This window comes from Drosophila erecta, unplaced genomic scaffold (assembly GCF_003286155.1).
Source record: "Drosophila erecta strain 14021-0224.00,06,07 unplaced genomic scaffold, DereRS2 tig00000000-arrow-pilon, whole genome shotgun sequence".
Classification (NCBI taxonomy): domain Eukaryota; kingdom Metazoa; phylum Arthropoda; class Insecta; order Diptera; family Drosophilidae; genus Drosophila; species Drosophila erecta.
Genome location: NW_020825194.1, coordinates 7,337,350 through 7,364,842, shown reverse-complemented (window position 1 = coordinate 7,364,842; position 27,493 = coordinate 7,337,350). Strand labels below are relative to the sequence as shown.

Sequence of the window (27,493 nt, the reverse complement as noted above, 5' to 3'; positions counted from 1 at the left end):
ACTTGGACCACATACAACTTGATCCCAGAGCCATCGAACAATAAAGGGGATGAGCACTCGGACACACAACCAAACCCGAACCCGAACCCATACCCATACGCATACCCAAACCCATACCCATACCCATACCCATACCCAAACCCACGGATTCACATGGCAGAGAGGAGAATTCGTGTGTGCCTTTTTACCTTCTTACCTTTTGGCCGATCGCCCTTTTCTAACACCTTTTCTGTGGTTCGATCTTAAACACAGGCGTGCCGCTGCGTTGTCGGCGAGTAAAAAGTGAACAAATGAGTGCCGCTCGATTATTTAAAGCCAATATCTCTAATTACGGTTCTGACACATCGCACAGCAGTTTCCATTTTTAATTTATGGCTTTCATTTAATGTAAACTACTTCTTGGCCCATTGTTACGCTTTGTTGGACAGGTGGTGCGGTGCATTGGCCGCCCAACGTCGGATATTAAATAAAATATGACTGCCTGTTTCACACTATTATTTGTAAACGCTGTTCAATAAACATAATAAACATGGGCTTATTCCCTTATAATTGATCAGTCTTGTTGCTGCCGCTTAAGCGTATTAAAGTGGAAACGTGGATTTAGCGATAAACATGAACAAATACAGTATGTATTTTTAAAAAATAGTTGATCCACAGAAAATTTGATTTAATTCTAGAGCAAATACATTAGGAAAAGATTTCTAATCAATGTGAATGTTATGTATGTATCTTAAATTAAATTAAATAGTACATAATTTAATTGTTGATTTTTTAAAATATTTATTTATATTATTTTTTCTTCTTTCTTGATTTTAAACATTAATCTTAAAGAACACGTTTTGGAGCTTCGTGGGTGAATCCAAATATTAGGCAAAAAAATTAATATAAATTCGCTATTAGACACGCAAGGTAAATTATCTAAGTAACTTATTAACAAATTGATTAGTTCCACCCATCAATATTAACAACAAAGTTTTAATTTGCCAAATGATGATTGTGCTTTCTTGGAGTTTATAGACTAATGATTGTGTTTCTTACAAAACGATTTCAAATGCATAATCACTTTCCGATTCGTGAATGATAATTGTTTAAAAATGAAGAAGGCCCACCAAGGCGGCCAAAATATTAACTCATTTATATAATAGTGTTTGATGAAATTCGCAATATAAACTTGCAATAAAAGTCTATTATACAGACCGAGTTGCAGCTGGCGAAATGGATTTCGAAAGAGCAATTTTTGACAATTTCCATTTTGGGTCGGGGGTTATGATATTTTGTGTTTATTTTCATTGGTTTCCGTTTCGGTGGTATTCAGCCTGAAATGGATAATGGTAACAACTGTTAACCGTATACCGCATCGAATGGAGTTAAAGCGTAACTTTCTGTTTGTCGGATGTCCTGATTATTACGCATTTACAAGGCAAATGTCAAGCCTGCTGGGTGGGTATACTATGTATACTGGGAACCCTGGGTATGCTGGGCCAGCAACAAATTTGAAAAGATTTATGGTCGCGGGTTAAATAGCTTGACCATCCCTCTGCCAACAGTATTGCCGTAATGCCTTGTAATTGTTTGGCGTGAAATTTGTTGTGATTGTATCTTTGTATCTGTTGTTACGAGTACATGGCGTTTGTGTGTACGCAAGCCCATTTGATTGAGCAAACCTCGGCGGCTATAATTTCATTAAAAATATGGTTCTGGGTGAAATGTAAATTTATGTTTCGCTTTCGTCACGCTAGCGCATTCTGAATGCCTATTCATGTTTTCGGCAAATGGTTTTTAAATAAATTTTAAATATAATTCACGCCGAAATTGAATAGCTTGGGTGTTGCTGAACGAAATTAGGACAAAATGTCCTGACTGATGGGAAAAGCTGCTAGTTCTCATGCAAACACAACCAGGAAAATTACTCGATTTAATTTATGAATGTAAATCAACCGCATTTATATGAATCCCTTAGGGTTGGAGAAAGATTTGAATGGTTGAACGTATGCCAAAGTTGTTTTAGAATTCGTCTTCTGAATCACAATAGATTAACTAACAAACAATTACAGATTTTCTTATCGAATGCCACAACTAGCTGTTTGTAAACGCTTTTGCTTTCGGGACATACATTAACTAATTAACGATATATTGTCTAATATTCTATCTATAATATTCAATTCAAGTTTTTTTTTCTGTGTTCATACTATATTTAGCGAACTGTCATTTTAATAAAACATTGTATTATTTTCTAAACACGTTAGAAAAATGCAGAACCTATTTTATTTTTATGTCTGTCAGATGGAACATTATTATGATATGGTTCTTATGATCCTAGGATCATAGTATGTGTACTGTGATATGAGTCTAATGATTATTTAACATTACAGGTTTGGCATCTATGTTGTTTCTGGATTTCAAATACTTGTGAGTGTAAAGAAAAACATTTTTAAAGTTGAATAAACATGTTTTTACCAATTTTCTCTAGTCAGCGATTTGTCTAACTCCTTGTAAATAATTAAATTGGGCAATTTTACTTACACTTTATGGCAAGGCTAATCTCAGAATCTTCGGAAATGTATACCTTTATCTTTTTACACTCTAGTATACTCTATAGCAATTCACAAAGGATTTATTGGCCAGAAATCAAGACACTAACGTCGACAAAGATTTTAGAGTTAAGAAGATTTCAAGTCATTAAAGACCGAGCTTAATTGTTTTCTTGCCATCTGGCTAAAAGCCCTCCTTTGTCTTAACTTGGGCTATCAAAGTATATTTATGTAAAACTGAACTGCTTAATTTGGTAGATATTTATGATAAAAATAGTACACACTGCATATCTGCCAATGGATTTTAATTGTAAAAGAAGGTAACCAGAAAAGTTATAAAAAGAGAATGCTTGCAAAAGCTCATAAAAAATATGTGCAATTCTACTCGCCGGGGATGAAGTATCATATGAACAGAAATGGCAATGGAGGACACTCCATTATTATTAATATAATACAAATGGCCGCGTGGCTCAATTAATGCCACGCATGCATGGGCAATAATAAAGCTATTAAGTGGTGAAATACTGGCAATATGTACATTTCTAATTATATAAATTATGTAAGCACATATTTATGTGTAATCTGGTTGTGGAACTGCGGTAATTTGCGTTAACTTGATTATTTATAACGTGTAATTTAACGGGCTGATTGAATTTTTGTAGATATTCAAAACTCGTTAATGGTTAATCAGAAGTGCTACCGTCGCCATATTCATATGTCCACTTAAATTAAAATACACAATTTCATTACAATGCGCCAATGCCAGGCCACGCCCCCACGCCCAACCAGACTACTCCAGCGATGGCCAATCCCGTCCTAGGTTTCCCATTCGTATAGACAAGCAGCGGAGCGAGATGCCAGATACCCTCGTCGTCGTGGTCGTCGTGCCATCCCGCTTTGCCGGCACTGGCTTTCCTCACCCCATTCCCACTTGGAGTTCCATACCCATCCCATGCCCATGCCCAAGCCCAAGTCCAAGTCCATTCTCTCTCTCCGGGCCACTTCGCTGTTAACCTTCGCTCGCCGAGCACCTAATTATCGCTATGAACGGCACAATTATGGCCCAATGCGATTGTTGTTTATAAACAGATAAATAAATTACTAATTAACTGGAGCATGCGTTGCAGGAAGTATTTTGTTCATATTTTATAAGCCAATTTTAAAGGCAATTATTGGGTTGGCAGTATTATGCTGGGCTTATGAAATGATTAAGAATATATGGAGCACTTTCTACATAAGGTTTCATAAAAATGATAAATACTCATAAAAATGAATTGAAAAATATTACAATTATTTCTACACATGATAATTCTGATCCCAACTTAGTTAGGCCACAGAACTGGAAATGAAAGTATATGGAACTTAAAAAAAAAAATAGGAAATACTCTAAAAAATAATTCAAAAAATATTACAATTACAAATTATTACAATTATTTCTACTACATGCTAATTCTGCGCCCATCTTTGCCAATCCACAGAACTGGAAACAAAAGAAGGCCAATAGTTCATGTGATTAAAATTCAATTATACCGCTGAGCAGCTATTTGCCACTGCTTAACTACTCATTTGCCTTCGTGTTAGCCAGATATCATTAATTTACACTTGGAAAACAGGAAGAATGCAGACTCATTAATAGCTAATGCGATTTAATACACCCATCCAGTGGATTGCGATTTGCTGGTCTATCGGGCGCACTATTAAAGACAATTATCCATCCTAGTGTTAAATCGAGTCTCGCCAAATCGCGCTGCAGCCCCATGAGCCCCACAAGCCCCATAATCCCCCGATGGCCCATAGCTTCTACCCAATACCCATATACCCAATGCCCACACCGAAACACACAAAACACAAAATACAAAACACAAAACACAAAATACAGGCCCAAACCCACACGTTCGCCGAATGCGGTGGCAATGTGCTTTGGCTTTTACGTTCTGTGGAATCATGGCCGAGTCGCAAGCAGGCAAATTAACTAACAAGATTATGAAAACGTAAAATCAGTAAATCGGTAAAGTGGTTGTAATTTTCTTTTTCAACACCTCTCTCGCATTGGGCCGTTAGCCAGAGCCAGAGTCCCAGCCGCGGCCTGGCCAGAGTCCCACTCCCAGTCCCAGTGCCAGCCATGGCCAGAACCAGCTGCCGGGGCGGCTGCTCTTTTGTCCGGAGCAGCAGCAGCAGCAGGAGCAGCACAAGCGCTGAGGCAGCGGCAGCGGTAAAGGTAAAGCTAAATAAAACCGACGAGATACTCCCCTCGTACACGGCAAGAAATCACATGTGCCCAGCCCTCGCGTCCATTAATGTTCATTCAGAGATATATGCTCGAAAGTTTTTCGAGAATTGATGTGTTTTGAAGACTTTAATTACAAGAAGAGGCTAATGAGGAAGCATTTTATACATGTGTGCTACTGCTAGTAATAAACAAAAGTAATAGTTTCATTAATAGAATACCCAGTAGTTTTTGTTGTTATGAACATATCGCAATATCCGACATTTGGAAGGGGTATCTGAGTTGGAAATGCCTGAAACCTAATTTTTAGGGAAGTCTTTGTTCGATTAAATGATCCCCACACGAAGAAAGGTATAAATAAGCTGCAGTAGTACGGATATAGAAAACCCTTTGAAAAGTGTGGACCTTTACAGGAATTTCTAGTAATATGCTATAGAACGGACTCATAGGTGCTTAGATATGCCACAGGACTCATAGCTCTTTGAAGAACTATTGCTGCAGGACTCATAGCTCTATGAACAATAAATGATTCAGTACTACAGGACTCACAGTACCAATAGCTCTTTGAGCAGCATACGATACAGAACTCATAGACCTTCGTAGGGGATGTAGAGCTCATTTGAACTTCGAGGCGCTTTCCCGCAAAGGGGGTGGGTTTTTCGCCGAGTGTACCGCCGAGCCGCAACCACCGGCGGGGCAGGGGCTGGAGCTCTCCGCCCGAGCGGCGCAGTGCGGTCTGGTCAGACTGGTTTATTCGTTTAGTAAATCTCAGACTCTTTGCTTTGGCTCTCCTCGCCGCTTTGAAGTTTCGCCGTGGCGGAGGGATGATGCATGTTCGCATCGCGGTGATTGGGAGAGAGCACGGGGGCAATGATGTGAGTGATTATATTTTGATTGCATTGCTCACTGTGGTTGGTTGTACGTACGGACCGCGGAGCACTGGATGACTGCAGAGCTACAGAACCGCCGAGCTGGAGGACTGCATAACTGGAGAACAGGAGGTGTGGGGACCACGGGCGGCATTGCTCACTTAGTACAATAACCGGCACGTCGTCTGCCAGTCTGCTGAAACAGTAATTTTTAGTGTGCCGTGTTCTTCGTTTGTTGTCGTTTGTTTTGTTCCCGCTCTATCGCTATCTTCGCCCCAAGTTCGCTCCAGCTTTATAGCCCCCATTGCCCACCACCACCAGCACCAACACTCACGTATTCGCATTCAGCCTTTGATGGTAATTTGCCAGGCAGGCGGAGGGCGGCAGGGCGGCAGGGCGAATCGTCGGACGGGGAAACCTCAGTGAGAGTGCTTTTCCATCCAGTCCAGAGCCAAAGTCAGAGTCAGAGTCAGAGTGCCAGTGGCAGAGCAGAGCTGCTCCAGTGGTAGTGGTGGTGGCGAAGCCAGTGTCGTCGCCGGAGCTTATAACGAGCGTAGTTCTTGCGCAGAGTTTATTGCCGACAGTTGGCGCGATCTTGTTTGCCGTCGCTTCTTGTCGCTATCTCGTCCATATCACTATCACACCGCCATGTCGCATCGCCACCGAGCCCCCAATGGCTGTTCCTTGCTAGCAATTCCTGTTCCTGCTCCTGTTTCTGCGACGGTACGCGGCACAACTCCACAATACGCCGCATGCATTTAGGATTCATCTAGGCGCAGTAATACCTGTGACGAATAAAACGTGTGATTAGCCAGTGCTTGAGTGCATTCATAAATCAAGTTAGCGCGCAAATATGTAACACTGTGTGATGTGTGGAGCAATTTAAGCCCAAAACATTGTGTAATAATGCCCCGGCCCTCGCGAGAATCCTACGGCGAACAGAAGCCCCCCTATTCGTACATTTCGCTGACGGCCATGGCCATCTGGAGTTCGCCGGAGAAAATGCTGCCGCTCAGCGATATCTACAAGTTTATCACGGATCGTTTTCCGTACTACCGCAAGAACACCCAGCGCTGGCAGAATTCGCTGCGGCACAATCTCAGCTTCAACGACTGCTTCATCAAGGTGCCCCGACGGCCGGACAGACCCGGCAAGGGAGCCTACTGGGCGCTCCATCCGCAGGCCTTCGACATGTTCGAGAACGGCAGTCTGCTCCGGCGGAGAAAGCGCTTCAAGCTGCACAAGAACGACAAGGATCTGCTCAACGAGGAGCTGACTGCCCTCGCGAATCTCAATAGGTTCTTCTTCACCACCCGCAACGGAGGCAGTGGAGCGCACATGTCGCCGATGGACATGAACAGTGCGGCTGCGATGAGGCTGGATCCTCTGCCCAGGAGCACGGCACACTTGCCGAACACTCTGGGCCAAGGTGTGCCGCTGCCGCACGTAATGCCCGCCTCCATGTCCGGTGCGGATCACACGAATCTGGCGGACATGGGACTGACCAATCTGCCCGCGCTAACCAGTTCCGAGATCGAAGGACCGCTGAGCCTGCGACCCAAGCGATCCTTCACGATAGAGAGCCTGATCACGCCCGACAAGCCGGAACATCCGTCAGAGGACGAGGACGACGAGGATGATCGCGTCGACATCGATGTGGTTGAGTGCAGCAGCGGCATGAGCCGCTATCCCACCACGCCCGCCGCCTCCGAGGAGTATCTGTCTGCCAGCCGCTCGAGCCGCACCGAGGATCCCCTGCCGCCGATGCACACGATCAACGCCGGTGCCCACGTGCCCTTCCTGCACTACGCCACGGGCGCCAATGTGGCTGGACTGCCAGCCACGGGCTTACCCAGCAGCCCCACCACCTACGAGCTGGCCATCTCGCATCCGCTCTTCATGATGGCGGCGCCCATTGCCAACATGCACAACATCTACTACAATAATGTAACCCTCGTCGCTCCGGCGCAGCAATATCGGAGTCCCGAGGTGCAGAATAGAATAGACAACGATATGCGTACGATATAGATAAGTGGCAACAAACAGGGGCAGTAACGAAAGATCACACCTATGTATTATATAGCATTATTTATGAACGATATGTATGTATATGCATCCAAACGTAGTTCCTTTTGTATTAAGGTTAATTGTAATAGGACCAAAACATATGGTATACATTCTTAGGCGTAGAAGGGCATGTAAATACAATTTTATTAGCTTGTATCCACATATCCGTACTAGTAAATTATTTATTTTATTTGTATCGAACCTAGTGCATAAATCGATCCTTTTGTGAAGAATATAAACATTTAAACAACTAAAACGAGAGTTTACCTACGAGAAATATCGAATGGAAACAGTTGTTGTGGGCGTAAGTAAAGTCTAGAGATCAATCTTTTTCCAAGTAGATCCTTTATGATCCAAGTAGACATATAACTAGAGTGGAGAACAAGAAACGATTATTTTAAGATATTTCTCTTATGGGTCGATTGATATTTTGCAAGAATAGTCGCATTAACATTATATTTTTAAAATGGGGTTTCTCATTCCATACCATTCGAATTATATTTTAGAAATTTTTCAAATCGCATCGTTGAAAACAGTAAGAACTGAAACCTATTTGATTAAATCTTCACAGTTTTATTATATCAAAAACAGGCTTTTGAATTTTATGAAAATCGCCATCTGTTCAAAGTTTTTAGCAATATCTCATTTGAAAATCGAAGCACTTTATCTTACAACAATAATTTAACTTTTGGATATTTCTTAATCGAAACATAAAAAAACTTACTGAGAGATTTTTATCTACCTCAGCTTTAACTTTTACTAAGCAGGTTTTTTGCTTCATAATGACTTGAAAAGGATCTAATTTAGCGAGTGATCCGTGGCATCAAGATTTCCTTTTTCAGTCTAATAACTAGCAGATCCCCTAATTTTGAAAAAATATCACCGCAATCGCCTTTTTTTTGTCTTGTGATAATTTTGTGGAACGCGTCGGTCCTTCCTTTCTTGTTGAAATAAACACATGTCTGCATTTAACAAGCAGGACGCGTGAAATTTAAAACACTTTCAGGTTATTAACATGAAGGCAGCAATAATAATGAGGAGAGCAGGGAACGAGGCTAATGAATACAACAGCTGAGTTATTTGGCCATAAATACACACATGCACATAATCGCTTCGAGCCGTTTAGCGTTTCTTAGCCTTCTTATTAGCCATCCTTCTAGTCCCTCTTCCGCTCGGCATTCATATTCTTAGCAAAAACAAGATGAAATGTTATAGTCGAGTTCCCCGACTATCAGATACCCGTTACTCAGCTGGTGGAAGTGCCAACGAGAAATTTCAACATTTTCTGGAATATCGGTAGAAATTTGGAAAAAATTAATAAATTGATAAGAAACGTAAAAATTTTATAAAAGAGTGGGCGATAGAGTGGGCGTGGCAACATTTTGAAACAAACTTGCCCTGCGTCTGAGTTTCTGGAAGCTGCATCTCATCATGCATCATACATCAGAAAAATTACAACAAAAATTTAAAATAAATAGATTTCTAAATTTAAATGCAGATTTTTAGAGAATTGCACCATAAACATTTAGAGGTATGCCACTTCAAAATTCGAATTAGATAAGTTGAGTTATGAAGTTTAGAATTTAATCCTTGAAACATTTCCTAATATTTTCGAATTTCTTCAACATCACATCAAAAAATTAATTTCTAAATTAAAATGCAGATTTTTAGAGAATTGCTCCAGAAACATTTAGAGGTATTCCACTTCAAAATCCGATTATGATAAGTTGAGTTATGGAGCTTAGAACTTCAGCCTTGGGACATTTTTTCATTTTTTTGAATTTCTACAATATCATACATCAGAAAAATGACAAAAAAAATGTAAAAAAAATTAATTTCTAAACTTGCATGCAGTTTATTAGGAAATTGCGCCAGAAACATTTTAAGGTATGCCACTTCAAAATCCGATTAGGATAAGTTGAGTTATGGAGCTTAGAACTTCAGCCTTGGGACATTTTTTCATTTTTTTGAATTTCTACAATATCATACATCAGAAAAATGACAAAAAAAATGTAAAAAAAATTAATTTCTAAACTTGAATGCAGTTTATTAGGAAATTGCGCCAGAAACATTTTAAGGTATGCCACTTCAAAATCCGATTAGGATAAGTTGAGTTATGGAGCTTAGAACTTCAGCCTTGGGACATTTTTTCATTTTTTTGAATTTCTACAATATCATACATCAGAAAAATTACAAAAAAACTAAAAAAAAATTAATTTCTAAATTTGAATGCAGTTTATTAGAAAATTGCGCCAGAAACATTTTAAGGTATGCCACTCCAAATTCCGATTAATATAAGTTGAGTTATGGAGTTTAGAACTTCAGCCTTGGGACATTTCTTAATTTGTTTAAATTTCTACAACATCATACATCAGAAAAATTACAAAAAAACTAAAAAAAAATTAATTTCTAAATTTGAATGCAGTTTATTAGAGAATTGCGCCAGAAAAATTTTAAGGTATGCCACTCCAAATTCCGATTAAGATAAGTTGAGTTATGGAGTTTAGAACTTCAGCCTTAGGACATTTCCTAATTTGTTTAAATTTCTACAACATCATACATCAGAAAAATTACAAAAAAACTAAAAAAAAATTAATTTCTAAATTTGAATGCAGTTTTTTAGAGAATTGCGCCAGAAAAATTTTAAGGTATGCCACTCCAAATTCCGATTAATATAAGTTGAGTTATGGAGTTTAGAACTTCAACCCTGGGGTCATTTCCTAATTTGTTTAAATTTCTACATCATACATCAGTAAAATTACAAAAAAATGTAAAAAAAAATGAATTTCTAAATTTGAATGCAGTTTATTAGAGAATTGCGCCAGAAACATTTTAAGGTATGCCACTTCAAAATCCGATTAGGATAAGTTGAGTTATGAAGCTTAGAACTTCAGCCTTGGGACATTTTTTCATTTTTTTGAATTTCTACAATATCATACATCAGAAAAATGACAAAAAAAATGTAAAAAAAATTAATTTCTAAACTTGAATGCAGTTTATTAGGAAATTGCGCCAGAAACATTTTAAGGTATGCCACTTCAAAATCCGATTAGGATAAGTTGAGTTATGGAGCTTAGAACTTCAGCCTTGGGACATTTTTTCATTTTTTTGAATTTCTACAATATCATACATCAGAAAAATTACAAAAAAACTAAAAAAAAATTAATTTCTAAATTTGAATGCAGTTTATTAGAAAATTGAGCCAGAAACATTTTAAGGTATGCCACTTCAAAATCCGATTAAGATAAGTTGAGTTATGGAGTTTAGAACTTCAGCATTCGGACATTTCTTAATTTTTTTGAATTCTACTTCAGAAAAATTCTACTTCAGAAAAATTACCAACAAATTACAAGCATGGGCAAAAGTTTTTCGGCCAATCGATAGAAATTTACAAGACTATTAAAAAAGTATTACAAACATTTACAGAAGATGAGGCCGTGGCAGTTTTGTGCGGTTTGTGGGCGTGGCAACATTTGGAAATAAACTGTGTCTATGTCTCTGGAAGCTGCATGCTTAATCTCAACATTCTAGCTTTTGTAGCTCCTGAGATCGAGGCGTTCATCCGGACTGACGGACGGACATGGCCAGTTCGACTCGGCTATTGATCCTGATCAAAAATATATATTCTTTTTATGGTCGGAAACGCTTCCTTTTGCCTGCTACATACTTTTCAACGAATCTAGTATACCCTTTTAATCTACGAGTAGCGGGTATTATAAGCAGATATTATTTACCCTCCGTCCTGCCATCGTTCTACATACATAAAGATTTAGGGGAATGAAAAGCGGGCAACTTTTTTGTTTTTCAAAATAAATTATATGATTTCCAATGAAGATATTATGAAACATCCGACAATGGTGTAATAAAATACATTAGGAATTGGAAAACATTCATTTCATTCACACAAAAAATGGCATTCAAGAAGTATGGTAATACGATTATGACGCTGGCAATTTGTTTTATCTGCATCTTTTGAAAATTAACACATTTACAAGGAATTTATTACTTGCGTGTCGCAAGTTTAAGCTTTAGCGAATAATAAGTACATATTTACATGAATTAGTTAAGCGAGACACTAAGTAATCAAACAATTTTCGAAGCTCGATTACCATGCGTGCATAAAATCAAATTACTAATGGGAAAATTGGCTTGAAATAAGGTAAGTTTATAAAAGTTATTGGCAACTGGCAGCAGCACAAATATTTTGGGCCCAATTTTGTATTGCTTATTAATAATGCAGATTAACTGAAAACAAAGTTAGGAAATATTTTAGAACCTATTGTTTTCACAAACCAAGTAAAATCCGCTAGTCTGATTAATTTTCAAGTCAGTCTTTAAATTGAACAATTTTCTTGTAAGATGAGTGCCGCCTTTTTCAAATGGTGCAAAAGCTTCGTATATTGTATCTCGGTCCATTAAACAAAAACGAATTTTTATGGTGGTACCGGGCCGTCGGAAAACACCAACCAGCGGTTTGCCCGATTTAATTATATTTGCTTAAGTGAAATTAGTGGAGAAGGAGAATTAGCGGCCACATGAAAGGTGTAGTCTAATCTGTATTTTCAACTCCAGCTGCGAGAATAATTATGCTGTAATAATTAGTTACAATCCTAACAATATGGTTCAGTTCCATAAATGGCTTCTTGGTTCTGTCATTATTATTTACCTAAATATTTACCGTGAAATTAAAAATTAAGCACTGAACCATATTTTGAGTTTAGTAAATCAATAATATTCAGAGGAAATTAAAATTCACTTCAAACATAACGAGGTACTATTACTGTCGATCTCATCAATATATGTCTTATTCTTATTTTAAAATGGGCGATGCCTTTTAAAAATAGTTGCTACTTATATTAAGACAGCCACACCGAAATTATTGGCATGCCAACAAATAATTAAAAGAACGCAGTTAAATGATTAATTTTTCATTAGATTTCTAATTACTTCTGTTACCCAATGTACGTTTTAAAGGCGTAAATGCAGAAAAATATAGTTGTATAAATGATATTTAATTTTTCAACGGAGACGCCATAGGGTAGGCAAACATTTTTTAACAGAGCCGATAAATGAACACAAAAACAAAGCTTTCAGAAAATACAAAACTCCACAAAGTTTCTGTGTTAGTTTTAAAATGTTTTTAAGATGCAGAATGAAATTTATATTCCGATTGCAGTTGTCCAGCTAAATATTAAACGAAGCTAAAAAATAATAATAGCGATATACCCTTGCAGCAAAAAAACTTTGCTTAAATTTATAGAAAAATTGTATATTGTTAAAAAACTGGCATATACAAAAAAGTTATATATTTATAATTGAAATACTAGTTCGCCTTGAAACGGACGGACAGAAGAACATATTCATAGCTATTTCGCAAATGTTTCCTTTCTGCGTTGCACAGTTTTAACTGAAATAAATATACCCTCTGATAGGATATAAAAAAAATGTTAGTTTAAAAGTTCACCCAACTATTTTTATAGCTGAGAAACAAGCCGCATTGGTCAAGTTGAATTGATTTGTTTCTATAGCCTACTATACCGATTATCTTTGATTTTCGATTTTTCCATCGGATGTTTACTTTATGGCGTGGCAAAAGTTGTGTTCATAATCCTTTGTAGTTTGGAGCCAGAGCAGATTCATTTGCATAATCGCTGTTGCCTCCAAAAGAAGATCGGTAAACAGCTTTCAGAGATCAGGGCAGAATAAAATTACAGGTACGATGAAGGGTCTGTGTTGAAATTATAAAATTCGATACACTTAATTTGCTTTCAGAACGACTTATGCATACATACTTATGCAGTTTATGCAGACAACTAAACCTTTTTAAAATCTTAACTGCTATTAAGGATATCTTCCACATAAAAGACATCTTTCACGTGTTCTTATGGTAACAAGTGCTCAAGATATATAGCAATAATGTTCATATAAAGACAAGTCGGCCAACTCAGCTGAACTGAAACCTTTGGAACTGAAAAAGGGTATTCAAAGCTAATCCAGATCAGGTCACAAGCTCCATGGAGTCCAAGTGACTTCTCTAGTGGCGACTGCAGTCTGTTGGCCAAAACAAGCATGCCCCACGCAAGGGTATAAAAAGGTATGCTGGCTTAGACAGTGGCTTTAAATTATCGCCACGGGTGTTCTACCAGTCGGCTCTCTTAGCAGTCGGAAGCCTTTATAGAAATCCATTAACAAAACCATCATGTTTTTTGTTATTGCCGGCACATCAAAGGCGCATTTCAAAGGTTGTGAATACTTAGAGTGATCGGAACGAATAGTAATCGGTACTTTGTCACGAGCCCATCTGTATTTCGGTCGATTCAAATTAGTGTTGTTACGTTTGCTTTTGTGTGCACAAGATGGCTAATGATATTTGTAGCAGTTAAGCGGATATTAATTTGTATCTGTAAATAAAAGGGTGAAGGCATAATTATAAAAGAGCGCTGGAACTTCAAAAGAAATGCTCACTTGGGCGGCCAGAGGCTATGGATTTTCTTTTGAGCTACAAAACACTTCATTTTTCCGTTTATCTCAGCAAGCGAGTTTAACTATTTGGGCAATATAACGAATATATAATTTATTAGACCTGATTTTGATTTCATTAAACGAACATACACGTACAAATACACAAGGAGGCTGCAAAGTCATCGCGTGGGAAAAGGGGCACGAACTCATAAACAGTAATGATACAATAAATCAACACGGAGCGTAAAACATCACTTCCTAAAAGGATCGTCATGGTGTTGTAGGCCAGCATTAACAAAATGACTTTGGTCTTTACGATAGGGGATGCTGAGCTGAATACCTTCCGATGGGGTTGCCGTCGGAATTGGCAAACATCTTGTGGCCAGAATCGGTTTTATGGCACCCACTTGCCACAGAAAGCTAATGAGCCGCAATAGCAGTTGGGCAATTTGCCCATCGCCATTGTATTTATTACCACAAGTGTCACGTGTCCACTTGATTGAGGCAATTTGGATGCAGCATTATTTGCCATTTTTTTTTTTTACAAAGAGTTGCAAGTAGCCAAGTTATTTGTACAATTTTGAATTATTAGGCAATAAAATGTTTTGCACGACTCAAGCGTTTCAAGGCAAGTTTTCGACGGCTACGCCTAATAAAACAATTCAATTGAATAATTTCAAATTGTACGCTGAGTAGTTGAAATGCATTCAGCATCAGTTAGCCAAAGTGTTTATAAAGCTCCAATTTCGCCCAACATCCGCCGATCATCCGATGCGGCATGATGAAAATGTGCAAAGTAGGCTTTATCTGACTTTATTAGAGCAATCCCCAGCCCGCTTTGATCGTCTGAAGTTCCCATGCGATCGATCTTAAGACTCGGTGCAGGCATATGTTGAAGTATCTGGCCCCTGCGGCTCCGACTTATCCGTCAGTGGAGCAGAGCACGGAGCACAAGACACACGAGTTGAGGTGGGCAAGGCATCGCAGCGGCTAAGTAGCTTCAACACCGAAAACTAGTTTCACACACAGACTAGTTTGCACTCGAGCTCGGCTCGGGTGTTGATGCTGATTAACCATATTTATACTTAAAAAATTGAAAAGGGTTTTTAAGTGGCCCGGCAAGTGTTGCCCAATTTGCAGATACCCTCTACCGATTGAGCGCTACCAAAATAGGCGAATAATTGTTGATGTTAGATACCAGATGCAGATGCAGATGCAAATGCAGATACAGATGCGGATCGATTAGAAGCAAAGCTTTGATGACAGACAGCAGTGCAGACTGAGGACTGAGTTACGTTGGCCTAAACCCCATATTATGCTGGTTATTATAAAATTGTATTAACTAAATCGAGCGAATGGTAGGTGCAAAGATGGGGCCGAAAAGCAAATGGTTCTAACAGCTTACTTTGTATTTAAGCACGAACTGTGCGAAAATCACCAGCCTACCAAAGACCAAGGAAACGACGAACCGACCAACCGACCATCGCAGCATCACCATCTAAAGGTATTTCTTGATCGAAAGAGGACCGGGAGTCGGGCCAAAAGGAGGAAAAGACCGGCAGAAGAGGCTGGTATAAGAATACCGCACCGCCACTCTGTCTCGCAAGTCAAAAGCGGCATTTTTAAATTGGTAGTCAGATCTCAGTTTCTCGGTTCGTAGAAAGGAGCTCGAGCCCGGGCCATTATGGCTTCCATCGAAGTGATTTTTACTGTGGCTGCTTGTGCGCGGCCTGTTTGTTAGCCTGATGTCTGAGCACACCTCTTATTATACTTACCACACCACCACGCACACCTCTGCGAATTATAAACGTCTGTGTGCCGGCAACTAGCGGCTGTTCAAATTGCAAAATATACAATGCGTTCCTCCTCCTTCATCGTCATCGTCCAGTCCTCCGCTCGTCCAGTCCACATCCACGCAACTGGGAGAAACACCAAACACCACCGAGTTTAATTTGATTTCGATTCAGCGCTTTAGCTTCAGCAGTCGGGCATCGGGCATCGGGCATCGGGAATCAGGAATCTCTGGCCTGCCAGGCGACCTAATCATTTACCCAGCTCCATATCCAGTGTGCAGCATCATCCAGGAACATTCAGGCCTCTCTGTCATGAATAAGGTTATGATTTAAATGCGCTGCGATGGGTGTTGTGTGAATGATATAAGCCAGGCGAAGGAGCTGACGATGTTCATTCTCACCTCGTCGACACTAACGATTGAGCCGACCGATGCCCATTTAATAGGGGCAGTAGGAAATCCGAATCCGCCTCTGGGCTGCTGGCTGCACTATCCATGGGATCTCTCGACTGTTTTTACGTTCATTATCTGGAGGAAAAAATGTTAATTTCATCAGCTTTTGGTACTTCTTTTGATCATAAATATGCAGAAGGTAAGAAATTTCAAGCTACTAATATCTAGGTCTTTACTTTTAAATCATTACACAAGCTTAACTGACTTTTTTTCCATTCAAATAATAATTTCACTCACATTATATAACAATGTTTATCAAGTACTTAACTAAATATAATTCCGTACAAGTGCACAGGATATAGGACTTTTTGAACATACCAATATAGTTACGATCTATTGTTCCAGTGAACTTCGAAATCTAAATGGTTTTAGAACCTATATCTTATATAAACCGCATGTAATGAGAAATCTAAATGGTTTTAGAACCAATATCTTATATGAGCCGCATAAAATGAGTTTCAGCCCAATAAAACAAATGAGCGGACATAAAACAGCGAGCTAGATGGCAGCAAAATTCCAACCGGGCAGGATTCCTCAGCTTTCCCATATTGCAGGTAGAAGCATGAACACTGCACTTAAGCTTTGTCGGGAAGATTCACTCGGATATACATGCATACAAGCCGGGCGATACAAGCAGACATCCTCGGGGTAAACACAACTCAACTCCTCAAATTAGTGTGTTAGCCTTCAATAAATTGGCGGCCTGTTGTGTTCAAACATTTATTCCTGGCGAGTATAAAGCAATACAAAGCAGACAAAATCCCAACACATAGGAAAAATAAATACTGACGGTTATTATCCCGACACCAACAGAGATCTTGTCTTCGCACTTTTCGGGAACTTTGTTTTTGGGACGTACAGTGCCCTAAATCGATATAATATGGTTAAATATGTTATTTGGTGGGAATTATCCGCACATTTACATACGTAACATGCTGCATGCCCATCGAGTATTTCATTGCGAGTGGTAGGTAGATAGCATTACTGCCACTTTGGAATCGCATTATAGCCCACTCTCTACGAGACTCCATTGCGAACTCCGATCTTCATCAGCGCTAATCTTCATTAACGAGGTGAGCAGCCCGTAGGACGGAAATAACTAAATTGATTTAGTTTATGGGTCGAGCAGCAGCTTTCATCTCAGCGCTGCGAATTTCGGTGTGCTAAAAAAGAGTCGACAGCAAAATGGAAAAGAGGAGAAAAACTTATCGATTGGTGATTACCGAGTAGTTGTTTTGACTGAAAGGCTGATACATGGCACATACAACGATTTCAACAGCTCTTCGCGTTAATGGCACAGAACACTTTTTCACTTGGCCTTAACGGCCGATCTCGGCCATCTGTCGACTCGAATGCTGGCATCTTTGACACTAAAACGACCACAAGGATCGTGTTCGGCTCGAGTTTTCACCGCTCCAACGTGATGAAGATCAATAAAAAGTCATTATCATTTCCAAAATGCATTTAGATCTGCTCTTTTTTTAATAATTGCACACACCCCTTCCGGCATTTTCCCCAGAAAACAATAAATATACTTATAGCATGGACAGCCTTGACTTATCCTAAATTCGTTTTTATAATGGATTGCAGTTTCGATCAATAATATGGATATTTGATTTAAAACAAGCAATATTTTATTTCGATGCTTTAAATACTTAATTGCGTACCTTAATGCATACAGATTACTTCAATGCACACCTAAACGCTGGGATTAACTAAGGAAACTAGACACCAGGTTCGTTAATTAGCGAGTGAATAAAAAGAAGACCCCTACTTACTTTCTGCTCACACCTCAATTATCTCATTGGCAGTCTGGAGGGATCTTTGAGTTAGTAGAGCGTTGCTTCTAAATTAGTGTTATTTATTGCTTTATTCATTATTGCTCGTTGGGTAAATAGCATGGTGTTTCTTTGGACAGTTGAAGAAATGATAAATGTAATTATGTATTATGCTTTCCATGAAGTTGGTGCATTTGATATTTTTCTTAGCTTAGCTTTTTCTTAGCTATTTTCTTACCTTGGAGCTTAGCTTAATCTTCATCTTAATCTCATCACTGCTTTTAAATTTTATATTTTCCGATTCAACAGAATAACTTGAACGATTTAAACTATTGACAAACTGACCAATTATTGAAGTACATCTTATAACAAACTAATTGGGTAAAATATATCAACTACTATTATATTAATATGTATCAAAAGCCTTGTGTTTTTGCATATACTGCCCCATTAATTATGGTAATTATTCCACGCAATTATGGTAAAAACACTCCAGGAAATGAAGGGGATCATTAAACTGAAGAAGACTGCAACAGCTTTAAAACGAATGTTTTTGTGATTTGTATTTTTTGGCATCCATACGACTGCGGACATTCCGTGTAAGGAGTAATGAATGCAACATATGGATTTAACAATATATTTTTAGGTAATTTAGTGTGTTTTTATAAGCTGTGCAAAAATCATCCAACTGCTGCTTAAAACAGTAACTCCTAAATCAAATGAATAAATAATATTATATGTGTGTAAATATATGGCTTTCAAGAGCATGACTAAAATGTTTAAGATGATTTAAAAAAATCAAAATTAGTTAGTAACATATCAACCGAACAATTGCTGGTTAAAGCCTATCATACCAATAAACGTAAAACAGTATGAAAAATATGTATAAAAACTAGGATGTTGATTATTAAAAGGAGTATCTTTTAATGTTGATGATCAAAACGAGTACGCTATTTGTGTTGAACTATAAATTAAACATTATTCAATAAATCTGCCTAATATTGCCCATGACAAGATGCATTGCAGAATAGGGACAGAAATAAATATTCCTTATTAAAATAAGAAATGTATTTTGATTTTACTAACAGTCATATTAAAAACGCTATAGCTTAAAATTTGTACTAACTGATACCTATAATTACCAAATTTAAGTATAGAGAGCAGAGATTATCTCTAGATAGCCGGCAAAAGGAAAGCACTTTAATTTATTTGTACGGATATATTCAACTAAAGCTGGTAAACGTACAACATAATGCAAATACGCTGGTGCTCATAATTTATTTTTCAATTTCATGCAAAAGCCAAAACAATTTAAATCATTTTCTGAAGCGGAGTAATGCGATGGGAAGTGAAATACGAGCGTTTCCTTTATTATTTCATGTTCTGGCCCGCCCACAATTCATATAAAATAAACAGGTATTGACAAAAGCTTGCAAATCAAGGGCTTTCCCCCTAGCAATTGTGCTTTTGCAGCACAATTCACATTCACATGTGAATCACATGCTATCTCTCCGAAAATTGAAAATGGCGAAGGGAAAAAATGGGGCCTCGTTGCCTTGTTGCCTTGTCGCTGGAACAAAACGCTTTTCCGCCACACTGCTCCTGGTGTTAGGCTATATTGTGTGGGTAATTGCATCCGCGATGATTGGTCCAAACTGGCCGGGCAACCCATTTCGAAATTCGCCGTAAACAACACCTTCGATTCCCATTGGCACGCCACTCAGACAAGGACAACCAGATCCGAGACCTGTTTTGGACAACAATGCCTTCTCCCTCGGCACTCTGGATAGTGGATACTGTATACTGTATACTGGATATACCACCACCGGGTGGGCATGTGTGCGAGAGCCCAGCTCTCCGCTCCGATCCGGTCTTGCTCTTTGCGAGCAGCCAGCTCCATAAAACATGAAGTTTTGCTGCCCCTCGTATTAGTCTGAACGCTGCTGTCGCCGAGAAAACATCGCTCTGAAATACTCTGAAGTACAACAAAACAATAGGGAATTATTCGGTGCGGACGGGGAAAACGATTGTGTGAACGATTTTAAAAGCGACTCTGCAATGCCACGCCCATTGAAAATGACCTACGGTGATCAGAAGCCCCCATACTCGTACATATCATTAACGGCCATGGCCATAATACACTCGCCGCAAAGACTGCTGCCGCTCAGTGAGATATATCGATTTATAATGGATCAGTTCCCCTACTACCGGAAGAATACGCAAAAATGGCAAAACTCATTGCGTCACAATCTGAGCTTCAACGATTGCTTCATCAAGGTGCCACGGAACGTGACCAAGGCCGGCAAGGGATCCTACTGGACCCTCCATCCCATGGCCTTCGATATGTTCGAGAATGGCAGCCTGCTGCGGCGGCGAAAGCGTTTCCGTGTCAAGCAGCTCGAGAAGGATATATCAAACTGGAAATTAGCCGCCGCCAATACAGAGATGGTGACCCACTACCTGGACGACCAGCTAACGCAGATGGCTTTGGCCGATCCAGTGCGGCATGGTCATGTGCTCGGCCATGCAACTGCTGCTGCTCAAATGTCGCCCTTCAAGGCTACTCCGCCGATCCTACCGTCGACTGTGACCCAACTTCCGGTGCGGCCAAAGCGTGCCTTCACCATCGAGAGTCTCATGGCTCCGGAACCGGCGAGTGCGCCCAGTGAGGGATTAGTGGCCATGGAGTACGGCGGTCCCGATGCCGTCGCATTGGAAAAGCCGCCGTTCAACTTGCCATTCAATTTCAACGAACTCGCCGCGCAGTATCACTTGTACTTGCCAAGTTTTTTCTACAACGGCCAATATGGCAACATACCTTGCTACCAGAAAACCCCGCCGCTTTTTCATAACGGCCCGTTGCCCGTCTTTTGATTCAAGAAATGTTATAGTTAAACTAGAGTTAAAGCATGCTATGTCTAAAACATACTCACTAGTGGTCCTATTATTGTAATCTTATGTTATTTACTTGTGTACTCATCTTATTTAAACAAAACCGTATTGTAACCAGTTGAGTTTAGAAGATCTCTAAAGTCAATAAAGAACTGCCCATAATCGTATTAATCGTATTGTTTAAACTACACAAATACGAAGGTTTGTCAAATTTAGATGTGTAGCACTCCGTAGAGTCTCTGTATTTTAGTTTCCCATTGGAAGAATGTGTAAGAAACAATAATTATTATCTCCGTCGTGAAGCCATAACAGTGTTCTTTTCGCAGTTCCAACTGACACATGGAAGATACGTAACTAACATCTAATCTATTTGTTTCCCTAGATAATTGCAGCTCGAAAACAAACTACAGGTTGTAAATACATAAATAGACGCCGATTAATTCGATTACAGGTCGAAAATAGGTCCGCAATGGTTAACTTGCCTTCCTACCTTGTTTTGCAAATCATTTGCATCTTACACATGCACACACGTATTCGAATTGCTTTTGTTTCCATTAGCTGTCAATCATCCTTACATATGTTTGACTTCAACCCTATTCGGAACACCTCGCTTTCGCCTCCATCCATATCCACATCCACATACATTATAAAACACCCATTCGAAGGAAGGAAGAGCGGGCTCGTCGGTCGATACGGCGCGGAATGTAGTTTGTTATGTCTTACAAGAAAGGTGGCCCCGACTTGAAAACCGAATTCTGAAATACTCTGCGACAGTGAACGCTTATGTGCTATAAAACCATATAGTCTTGTCAAATCTACATCAATTCAAAGAGCTACATTAAGTACTTAAAGCAAATATGGTTGCTATGATCTAGGGAAAGTCCTGTGAGCTTGAAGGTCCTTGATATCATATTTTTATTTTGATCTGGCAACTGAAACAGTATTTTGCAAAACATAAGCGTTTATTTGGCTACTTTAAATCTGTTGTTTTTATTTTAAACTAGCTTGAAACTGTTGTGCTTAATGCAGTCCTAATAGTAGACATACTATTACATAAATAACACCCTCTGAAAGGAAAGTGTCTTTCCTAAGACTTAAATAATATGTTCATGACGCATTTCTTAAAGATAACTTGGTATAATAACATAATTAGCTTATTTAAAAGTTAATATAATCCTTTCTGCTGGTACCTTCTAATAATTACATGAGGATGCAGTTTACACATGTACTCCTTCTTGGAGCAGATCTATACTACCTGCCAAACCAGGTTTCTTCTAATGCACCCGGGTGAACTCCATTTGAAGCAGGTTTAATAGATCCTTTCTACACTTAAACTACAACTAATTAATATACTCATGTAAGCATGTAATAAACATTAACAGTTATATACGTACATACATATGTACATACCTGCGTCCTGGTAATTGGCATCATTTTGGATTTATAAACTATGCACTTATATTGAATTAGATGATATTCACTCAGATCTAATATCCGACTCTTCTGCGTATCTTTAATGCTCCAAGTTTCAAAAGACTTTTATTTTAAATCATTTAAAATATAATTTCAGAAAGTTGTGATCCGCGTCGTCTTCAGAGTTACTTTGTTTAGGTATCGGAAGTCGATAGGCTACCGAAGTTCAGATCGGTTATCGGCTCAAAGTTGAAGTATCCCAAAATTATTATTTCATAAAATATAGAAGAATTATTATGCTTAACTATAGTTCACAATTTTTTAAAAGTTATAAATAATTATTTCCCTCGTTCCGTTTCCACTTCGTTCCCTGAAAATAGAGCTTCGATTCGCTGGCATTTTGCACTCGCTGCGCAGGCGGTCACACTATAAATACCGAAAGCGCCGTTGTTTTTTAGGGCGTTTTAGCCACCTTACTTCTTTGTGGTTGTTTGCCTATCTACATTGCCATTTTGTAAATGTGAGTGTACCAAATTTCTGTAAGACAATTTAGCCATTAACCGTTCGATTATGTTGAATTCTGTGTGCGAACTGAGCCCGAAATGTTATGTTTGTCTCGTCACCCCACTCGCCTAGCCCATTGACCACTTGCACGTCCACGGATAGATGATATAGACGCGAATTGGCCCGAACCCGAAGTCTGAACCCAAAACTCCGTTAGTCCTTTGTTGATGGTAATCGTGCATTGGCGGAGAGAAATCGAAATCGTTAGCATTCCGTAGAGGCATTCGAGGCACGGAGCGAGCATGTTCAGTATCAGCGAGCTCTGTTGCATGTTTTGCTGCCCCCCGTGTCCGGGTCCCATTGCGGCCAAGTTGGCCTTCCAGCCGCCGGAGCCCACGTACAAATTGACCCCGGCGGACGATACCAACATCCGGTACAACCTGCAGTTGTTCGACCGCGCCGAATGGCAGTACTCAGAACGTGAGAAATCGAAAGTGGAGGCCTTCTTTACGCGCACCTCGCGTGGCAACCTGATCACCTGCATCTATGTCAGGTGCAGCAAGAATGCCAAGTACACGCTGCTCTTCTCGCACGGGAATGCAGTGGATTTGGGCCAGATGAGCAGCTTCTACCTGACCCTGGGCTCCCAGATTAACTGCAACATATTTGGGTACGACTACTCCGGCTACGGAATGAGTGGCGGCAAGCCCTCCGAGAAAAATCTGTATGCTGACATAGAGGCAGCCTGGCAGGCAATGAGAACCAGGTAAGCACTTATAATTTACCACCATGATTCCCCTCTTCTAACTCGTTGTGTACCCTTAAACCAGATTCAACATCAGCCCGGAGACAATCATCTTGTATGGGCAGAGCATTGGCACTGTGCCCACTGTGGACCTAGCCTCGCGTCACGAGGTCGGCGCTGTGATACTCCATTCGCCGCTGATGTCCGGCCTAAGGGTCGTCTTTAGGAACACAAAGAGAACCTGGTTCTTTGACGCCTTTCCCAGGTGAGTAAAATTTTTGATTTGCGATTATAACCAATTCTGATGCTATCGGTTTTCCACGCAGCATTGATAAGGTGGCTAAAGTGAAGGCTCCGGTTCTGGTTATCCACGGCACCGATGATGAAGTCATTGACTTTTCCCATGGCATCGGAATCTACGAGCGATGTCCTAAGACTGTCGAGCCGTTTTGGGTGGAGGTAATTACTCTTGATTGATTACCTGCCTAGAGCAGGTTATGCACTTGTTAATCAGCATTGTAACCGGAATAATTATTGTTATTATTCATTCATAATAGTTTCGTATTTTTCCTGAAATCGATTGTGTCTCGTATCGAGCTCACAGCTTTTTATAAACATTAAAATTGACAATGGGATCTCATCGTTGCAACGCAACGCAACGCAAAACATAACATAACTGCAATGCGATCTCATCGTATCGATTTTTATTTATTTATTTAATGATACGACTGGAAACTTAACCTAATTTGCAAACTCATGAGAATCTTTGATTTCAGGGTGCTGGGCATAATGATGTGGAACTGCATCCGCATTATTACGAGCGACTGCGCAAGTTTCTTTCGGTGGAACTCGTGAAATGACAATTAAAGAATAATGTGGACGGAGGCGTTAGTGACACTACATCGGGTGTAATATCTAATTCAAACCCTGCCGCCGGTAGTGCGTCCCTAAGTTCAAAACACCCGAACCCTGCTCCTGCAGCAGGAAGCGAAACAAGTAAAAAGAATGTGGATACAAATGTCAAACGGATTGAAAACGATGGTTTGTAATTAACTATAAGTATTGCAATGTAATTATTTATCCAGCTGCATCAATACATTCGAGAATTGCATTTTAACAAAGATTATAATTAAATAGTTGTCAGGAGACTTGCACCAAGATCAATCCCCATTCATACAGCATTGTGATCCTGGTCCTCATATTAATTGAATAAGCATAGGTCATAACATCTTATACATAACCATATTGGTAGGCAAATCAAACAAGTAACCGCATTAAGTTCTAAAACGATCTATTAGCAATATGCTTCAGTAATATGGTTTTAATATGTAAGGACAAAAAGTTTGAATAAAGTAATTTTTTGATACTTTGAATGTGAACCGTTTTCTACTTGCAACAACTTTATTGTTTGGCCTCAACGGTTTTAGGAAAAACAGTGAATATCTTTTTGTTATTTATAATTTGTAACTCTCTCTTGAATTTCTTATCAGCTACCTGATAACATCTAATGTGTGTGTTCGCTCTTTTTACAGGTGCCTCAAATTCCAGCCAGAGTTCTACTAAAGCTCTCGAGCAGAAGTTTCTTTAGCAAAAACAGTCGGGCTCGTATTCAAAAGCCCAACCCTTCTCACCACAGTTCCCAAACAGGGAACTATCAAGCAAATCGTGCGGAAACAGACATAGCAAACAAAATAGGAAAGAAGACCCCCCACCATTAACTGATATGAAGTCGAACGGCTTTTTTGTTTCTCGATTAAAACAACCAAATATTGCTCCAACACTTCCAGTACTCTCTCCACATTCACCAATGAATGCTAATATACATCTAAATAGCCAGCATACGCAACTCTCCGGTCGATATCTAAATAACAAAGTGTCCCAACAAATCGACGCCGAAAGTATAAAAAGAGTGGCATCAAACAGATCTCTAAAGGACAGTCCAAACGTCTTATCCATTTCATCAACTGTAATATGCAATTGTGAGAAAGCCCACAAGTCGAATGGGTCAGAATCGGAAACAAATGAGGAAATCAAAATTAAGCTGAGTTCAGATACTGGTAGCAAGTCTACCATTAGTAAATTTAAAGACACAAAACTATCTTCAGCATTGGAAAAAAACGCATTAGATAATTCAACCGAGGGGTGCTTGCAATTGAAAAGTGTAATTGGAAAGGATACAAAATCGCTGTCCCCGAGACTGGCGTTACATAAGAGTGGTTTTCAACAGGCCATCATAATTTCCGACGACAGTGAGATCACGAAGTCTTCTCGATTAGATTCCCAAAAAACAAGGCAGCTCTCCACTAATTCAGACAATCAATTTTATCGACAGCTTACCCATAAGATTAGCAAATCGGAGCAAACTTCCCCCAACAACTTGGAGCTAGACAAAGCTAACTTTCTGTATGATACGAACAATAGGAGTACGGGCTGTTTGGTGTATCCTTCGGATCCATGGATAAAGAATTCGCACATTAAGAACAGCCTGTCCCCGAAAACGGAAAAGTATTCAAACAACATGCATCACAATATCGATCCGTGGGTCAAGAGACAAACAGACGCTGCTGGGGAAGTCTCACGGCTTCCCAAGAAAAATATCTACCGCGAAAAATCCCTTTCTTCCATAAACAACAAATTAATTTCCGCCAGAACTGAGAAATCAAAGTGTGCAAAGCCGCAGTTGAAGCATTCTAAAACGGAGCAGGACGACGATCAAGTATTTTTAAATGAGCCAGGATTACTTTTTGCTCCATTCTCTCCACAATATCGCAATACGCCGCATAAAATTTGGTCACTCGACCAGCCTTCTAATGATCTGAAAGCCAACATTCAAAGCAAGTCAGCTAGTTTTTTACCGGACAAGGTAAAGGAGATTTCCAGTCCATTGCCGAACCATATTAGAAAATCTGTACAACAAAACCATGGTAATTTGCTTTGTCCAAACGATCAAGCAAGATCATTGCTTCAGGTAGAGAAATTGCATTCTAGACATAGCTCCTTATCGATTCCCACTCAATCACGGGAGGAACTGCCCCTTAATATCCGCCGACTGTCCGAGCAGATCCGTGAACCGCCTTTGGAGAAGAACATCTCTTTGTCCCTCAGCGATCGTAACGTTAGTAAAATTCCGACATCTGATGGCGTGGGTGATGGTCACACAATGATGGCTTCTCACAAGACGGAAAAATTTCATGTGAGTAGGGATGCCGCAGTGCAGAGTACCAGCCACCTTGAAGACTTTATCTCCCTCACACGAGCCCCCAAAGATTCCACAACTGTTAATAATGTAAACCCCTTTACGAGTACTTATAAGCCTGATCCACTTTTAGAAACCACCTGTTAAAACCGTTCGCTAGGAAGCCGAAAGCCGATATTAAAGTGTCTCTGCATAGCTCATTCATAGGTCATGAAAATATACAAAATATAAAACCACAAAAGCATACATATATGTCTTATATATATCAATCGAATCTAAATATGAGTAATAAAATAAACAAGTAATAAATAATAATTTTAGTAGTACCTTAAGTTTGAAATTTTTACAGTGATTTTGCATTTATATTAAGTAACACTATAATGCCCTGCCAACAATATGGGGCTGAGTTCTAGGCTTAACTACATTCGCAAGCATATATATGTGTGTAATAGTGTATTTTTTCCTCATTTTATTGTCATTTTACATATTTGTTGTAATACATTTTATAGTAATAAAATCTTTATAAAGAGCTAAGTAATGCATCTAGTTATTTTGCATTGGCCT

At 39.5% G+C, this 27,493-nt stretch overlaps 4 protein-coding genes and 1 long non-coding RNA gene across 5 annotated transcripts; 4 read left to right on the top strand and 1 right to left on the bottom strand.

Moving 5' to 3' along the window:
* Positions 1 to 5,594: 5,594 nt before the first annotated feature.
* LOC6555491 (fork head domain-containing protein FD4) lies at positions 5,595 to 7,936 on the top strand. Its single transcript, XM_001981838.3, has one exon. It carries the CDS (start codon positions 6,534 to 6,536, stop codon positions 7,653 to 7,655), a length of 1,122 nt encoding a protein of 373 aa, XP_001981874.1. The 5' UTR covers positions 5,595 to 6,533; the 3' UTR covers positions 7,656 to 7,936.
* Positions 7,937 to 15,935: 7,999 nt separating this feature from the next.
* Positions 15,936 to 22,699, bottom strand: LOC113563726. Its single transcript, XR_003407595.1, has 3 exons — positions 22,482 to 22,699; positions 16,351 to 16,476; positions 15,936 to 16,256 (listed from the first exon to the last, which is right to left on the bottom strand). It is a non-coding gene; the product is annotated as an uncharacterized LOC113563726 (long non-coding RNA).
* Positions 20,090 to 21,242, top strand: LOC6555490 (fork head domain-containing protein FD5). Its single transcript, XM_001981837.3, has one exon. It carries the CDS (start codon positions 20,238 to 20,240, stop codon positions 21,051 to 21,053), a length of 816 nt encoding a protein of 271 aa, XP_001981873.2. The 5' UTR covers positions 20,090 to 20,237; the 3' UTR covers positions 21,054 to 21,242.
* A 217-nt stretch (positions 22,700 to 22,916) lies between the features above and the next one.
* Positions 22,917 to 24,774, top strand: LOC6555489 (alpha/beta hydrolase domain-containing protein 17B). Its single transcript, XM_001981836.3, has 5 exons — positions 22,917 to 23,004; positions 23,121 to 23,754; positions 23,819 to 23,998; positions 24,060 to 24,192; positions 24,510 to 24,774. The coding sequence occupies exons 2-5, from the start codon at positions 23,291 to 23,293 to the stop codon at positions 24,591 to 24,593; spliced, it is 861 nt and encodes a 286-aa protein (XP_001981872.1). The 5' UTR covers positions 22,917 to 23,004; positions 23,121 to 23,290; the 3' UTR covers positions 24,594 to 24,774.
* Positions 22,917 to 27,463, top strand: LOC6555488. Its single transcript, XM_026979923.1, has 6 exons — positions 22,917 to 23,004; positions 23,121 to 23,754; positions 23,819 to 23,998; positions 24,060 to 24,192; positions 24,510 to 24,774; positions 25,266 to 27,463. The coding sequence occupies exon 6, from the start codon at positions 25,457 to 25,459 to the stop codon at positions 27,074 to 27,076; it is 1,620 nt and encodes a 539-aa protein (XP_026835724.1). The 5' UTR covers positions 22,917 to 23,004; positions 23,121 to 23,754; positions 23,819 to 23,998; positions 24,060 to 24,192; positions 24,510 to 24,774; positions 25,266 to 25,456; the 3' UTR covers positions 27,077 to 27,463.
* The last annotated feature ends 30 nt before the right edge of the window (positions 27,464 to 27,493 follow it).

What these genes read in the sequence shown, in the direction of transcription:
- LOC6555491 (XM_001981838.3), top strand. Translation starts at nt 6,534, where the DNA reads ATGCCCCGGCCCTCGCGAGAATCCTACGGCGAACAGAAGCCCCCCTAT.
- LOC6555490 (XM_001981837.3), top strand. Translation starts at nt 20,238, where the DNA reads ATGCCACGCCCATTGAAAATGACCTACGGTGATCAGAAGCCCCCATAC.
- LOC6555489 (XM_001981836.3), top strand. Translation starts at nt 23,291, where the DNA reads ATGTTCAGTATCAGCGAGCTCTGTTGCATGTTTTGCTGCCCCCCGTGT. An exon ending in TGGCAGGCAATGAGAACCAG is followed by an intron (nt 23,755 to 23,818) that starts GTAAGCACTTAT and finishes CCCTTAAACCAG; the next exon opens with ATTCAACATCAGCCCGGAGA. An exon ending in TTCTTTGACGCCTTTCCCAG is followed by an intron (nt 23,999 to 24,059) that starts GTGAGTAAAATT and finishes TTTTCCACGCAG; the next exon opens with CATTGATAAGGTGGCTAAAG.
- LOC6555488 (XM_026979923.1), top strand. Translation starts at nt 25,457, where the DNA reads ATGAAGTCGAACGGCTTTTTTGTTTCTCGATTAAAACAACCAAATATT.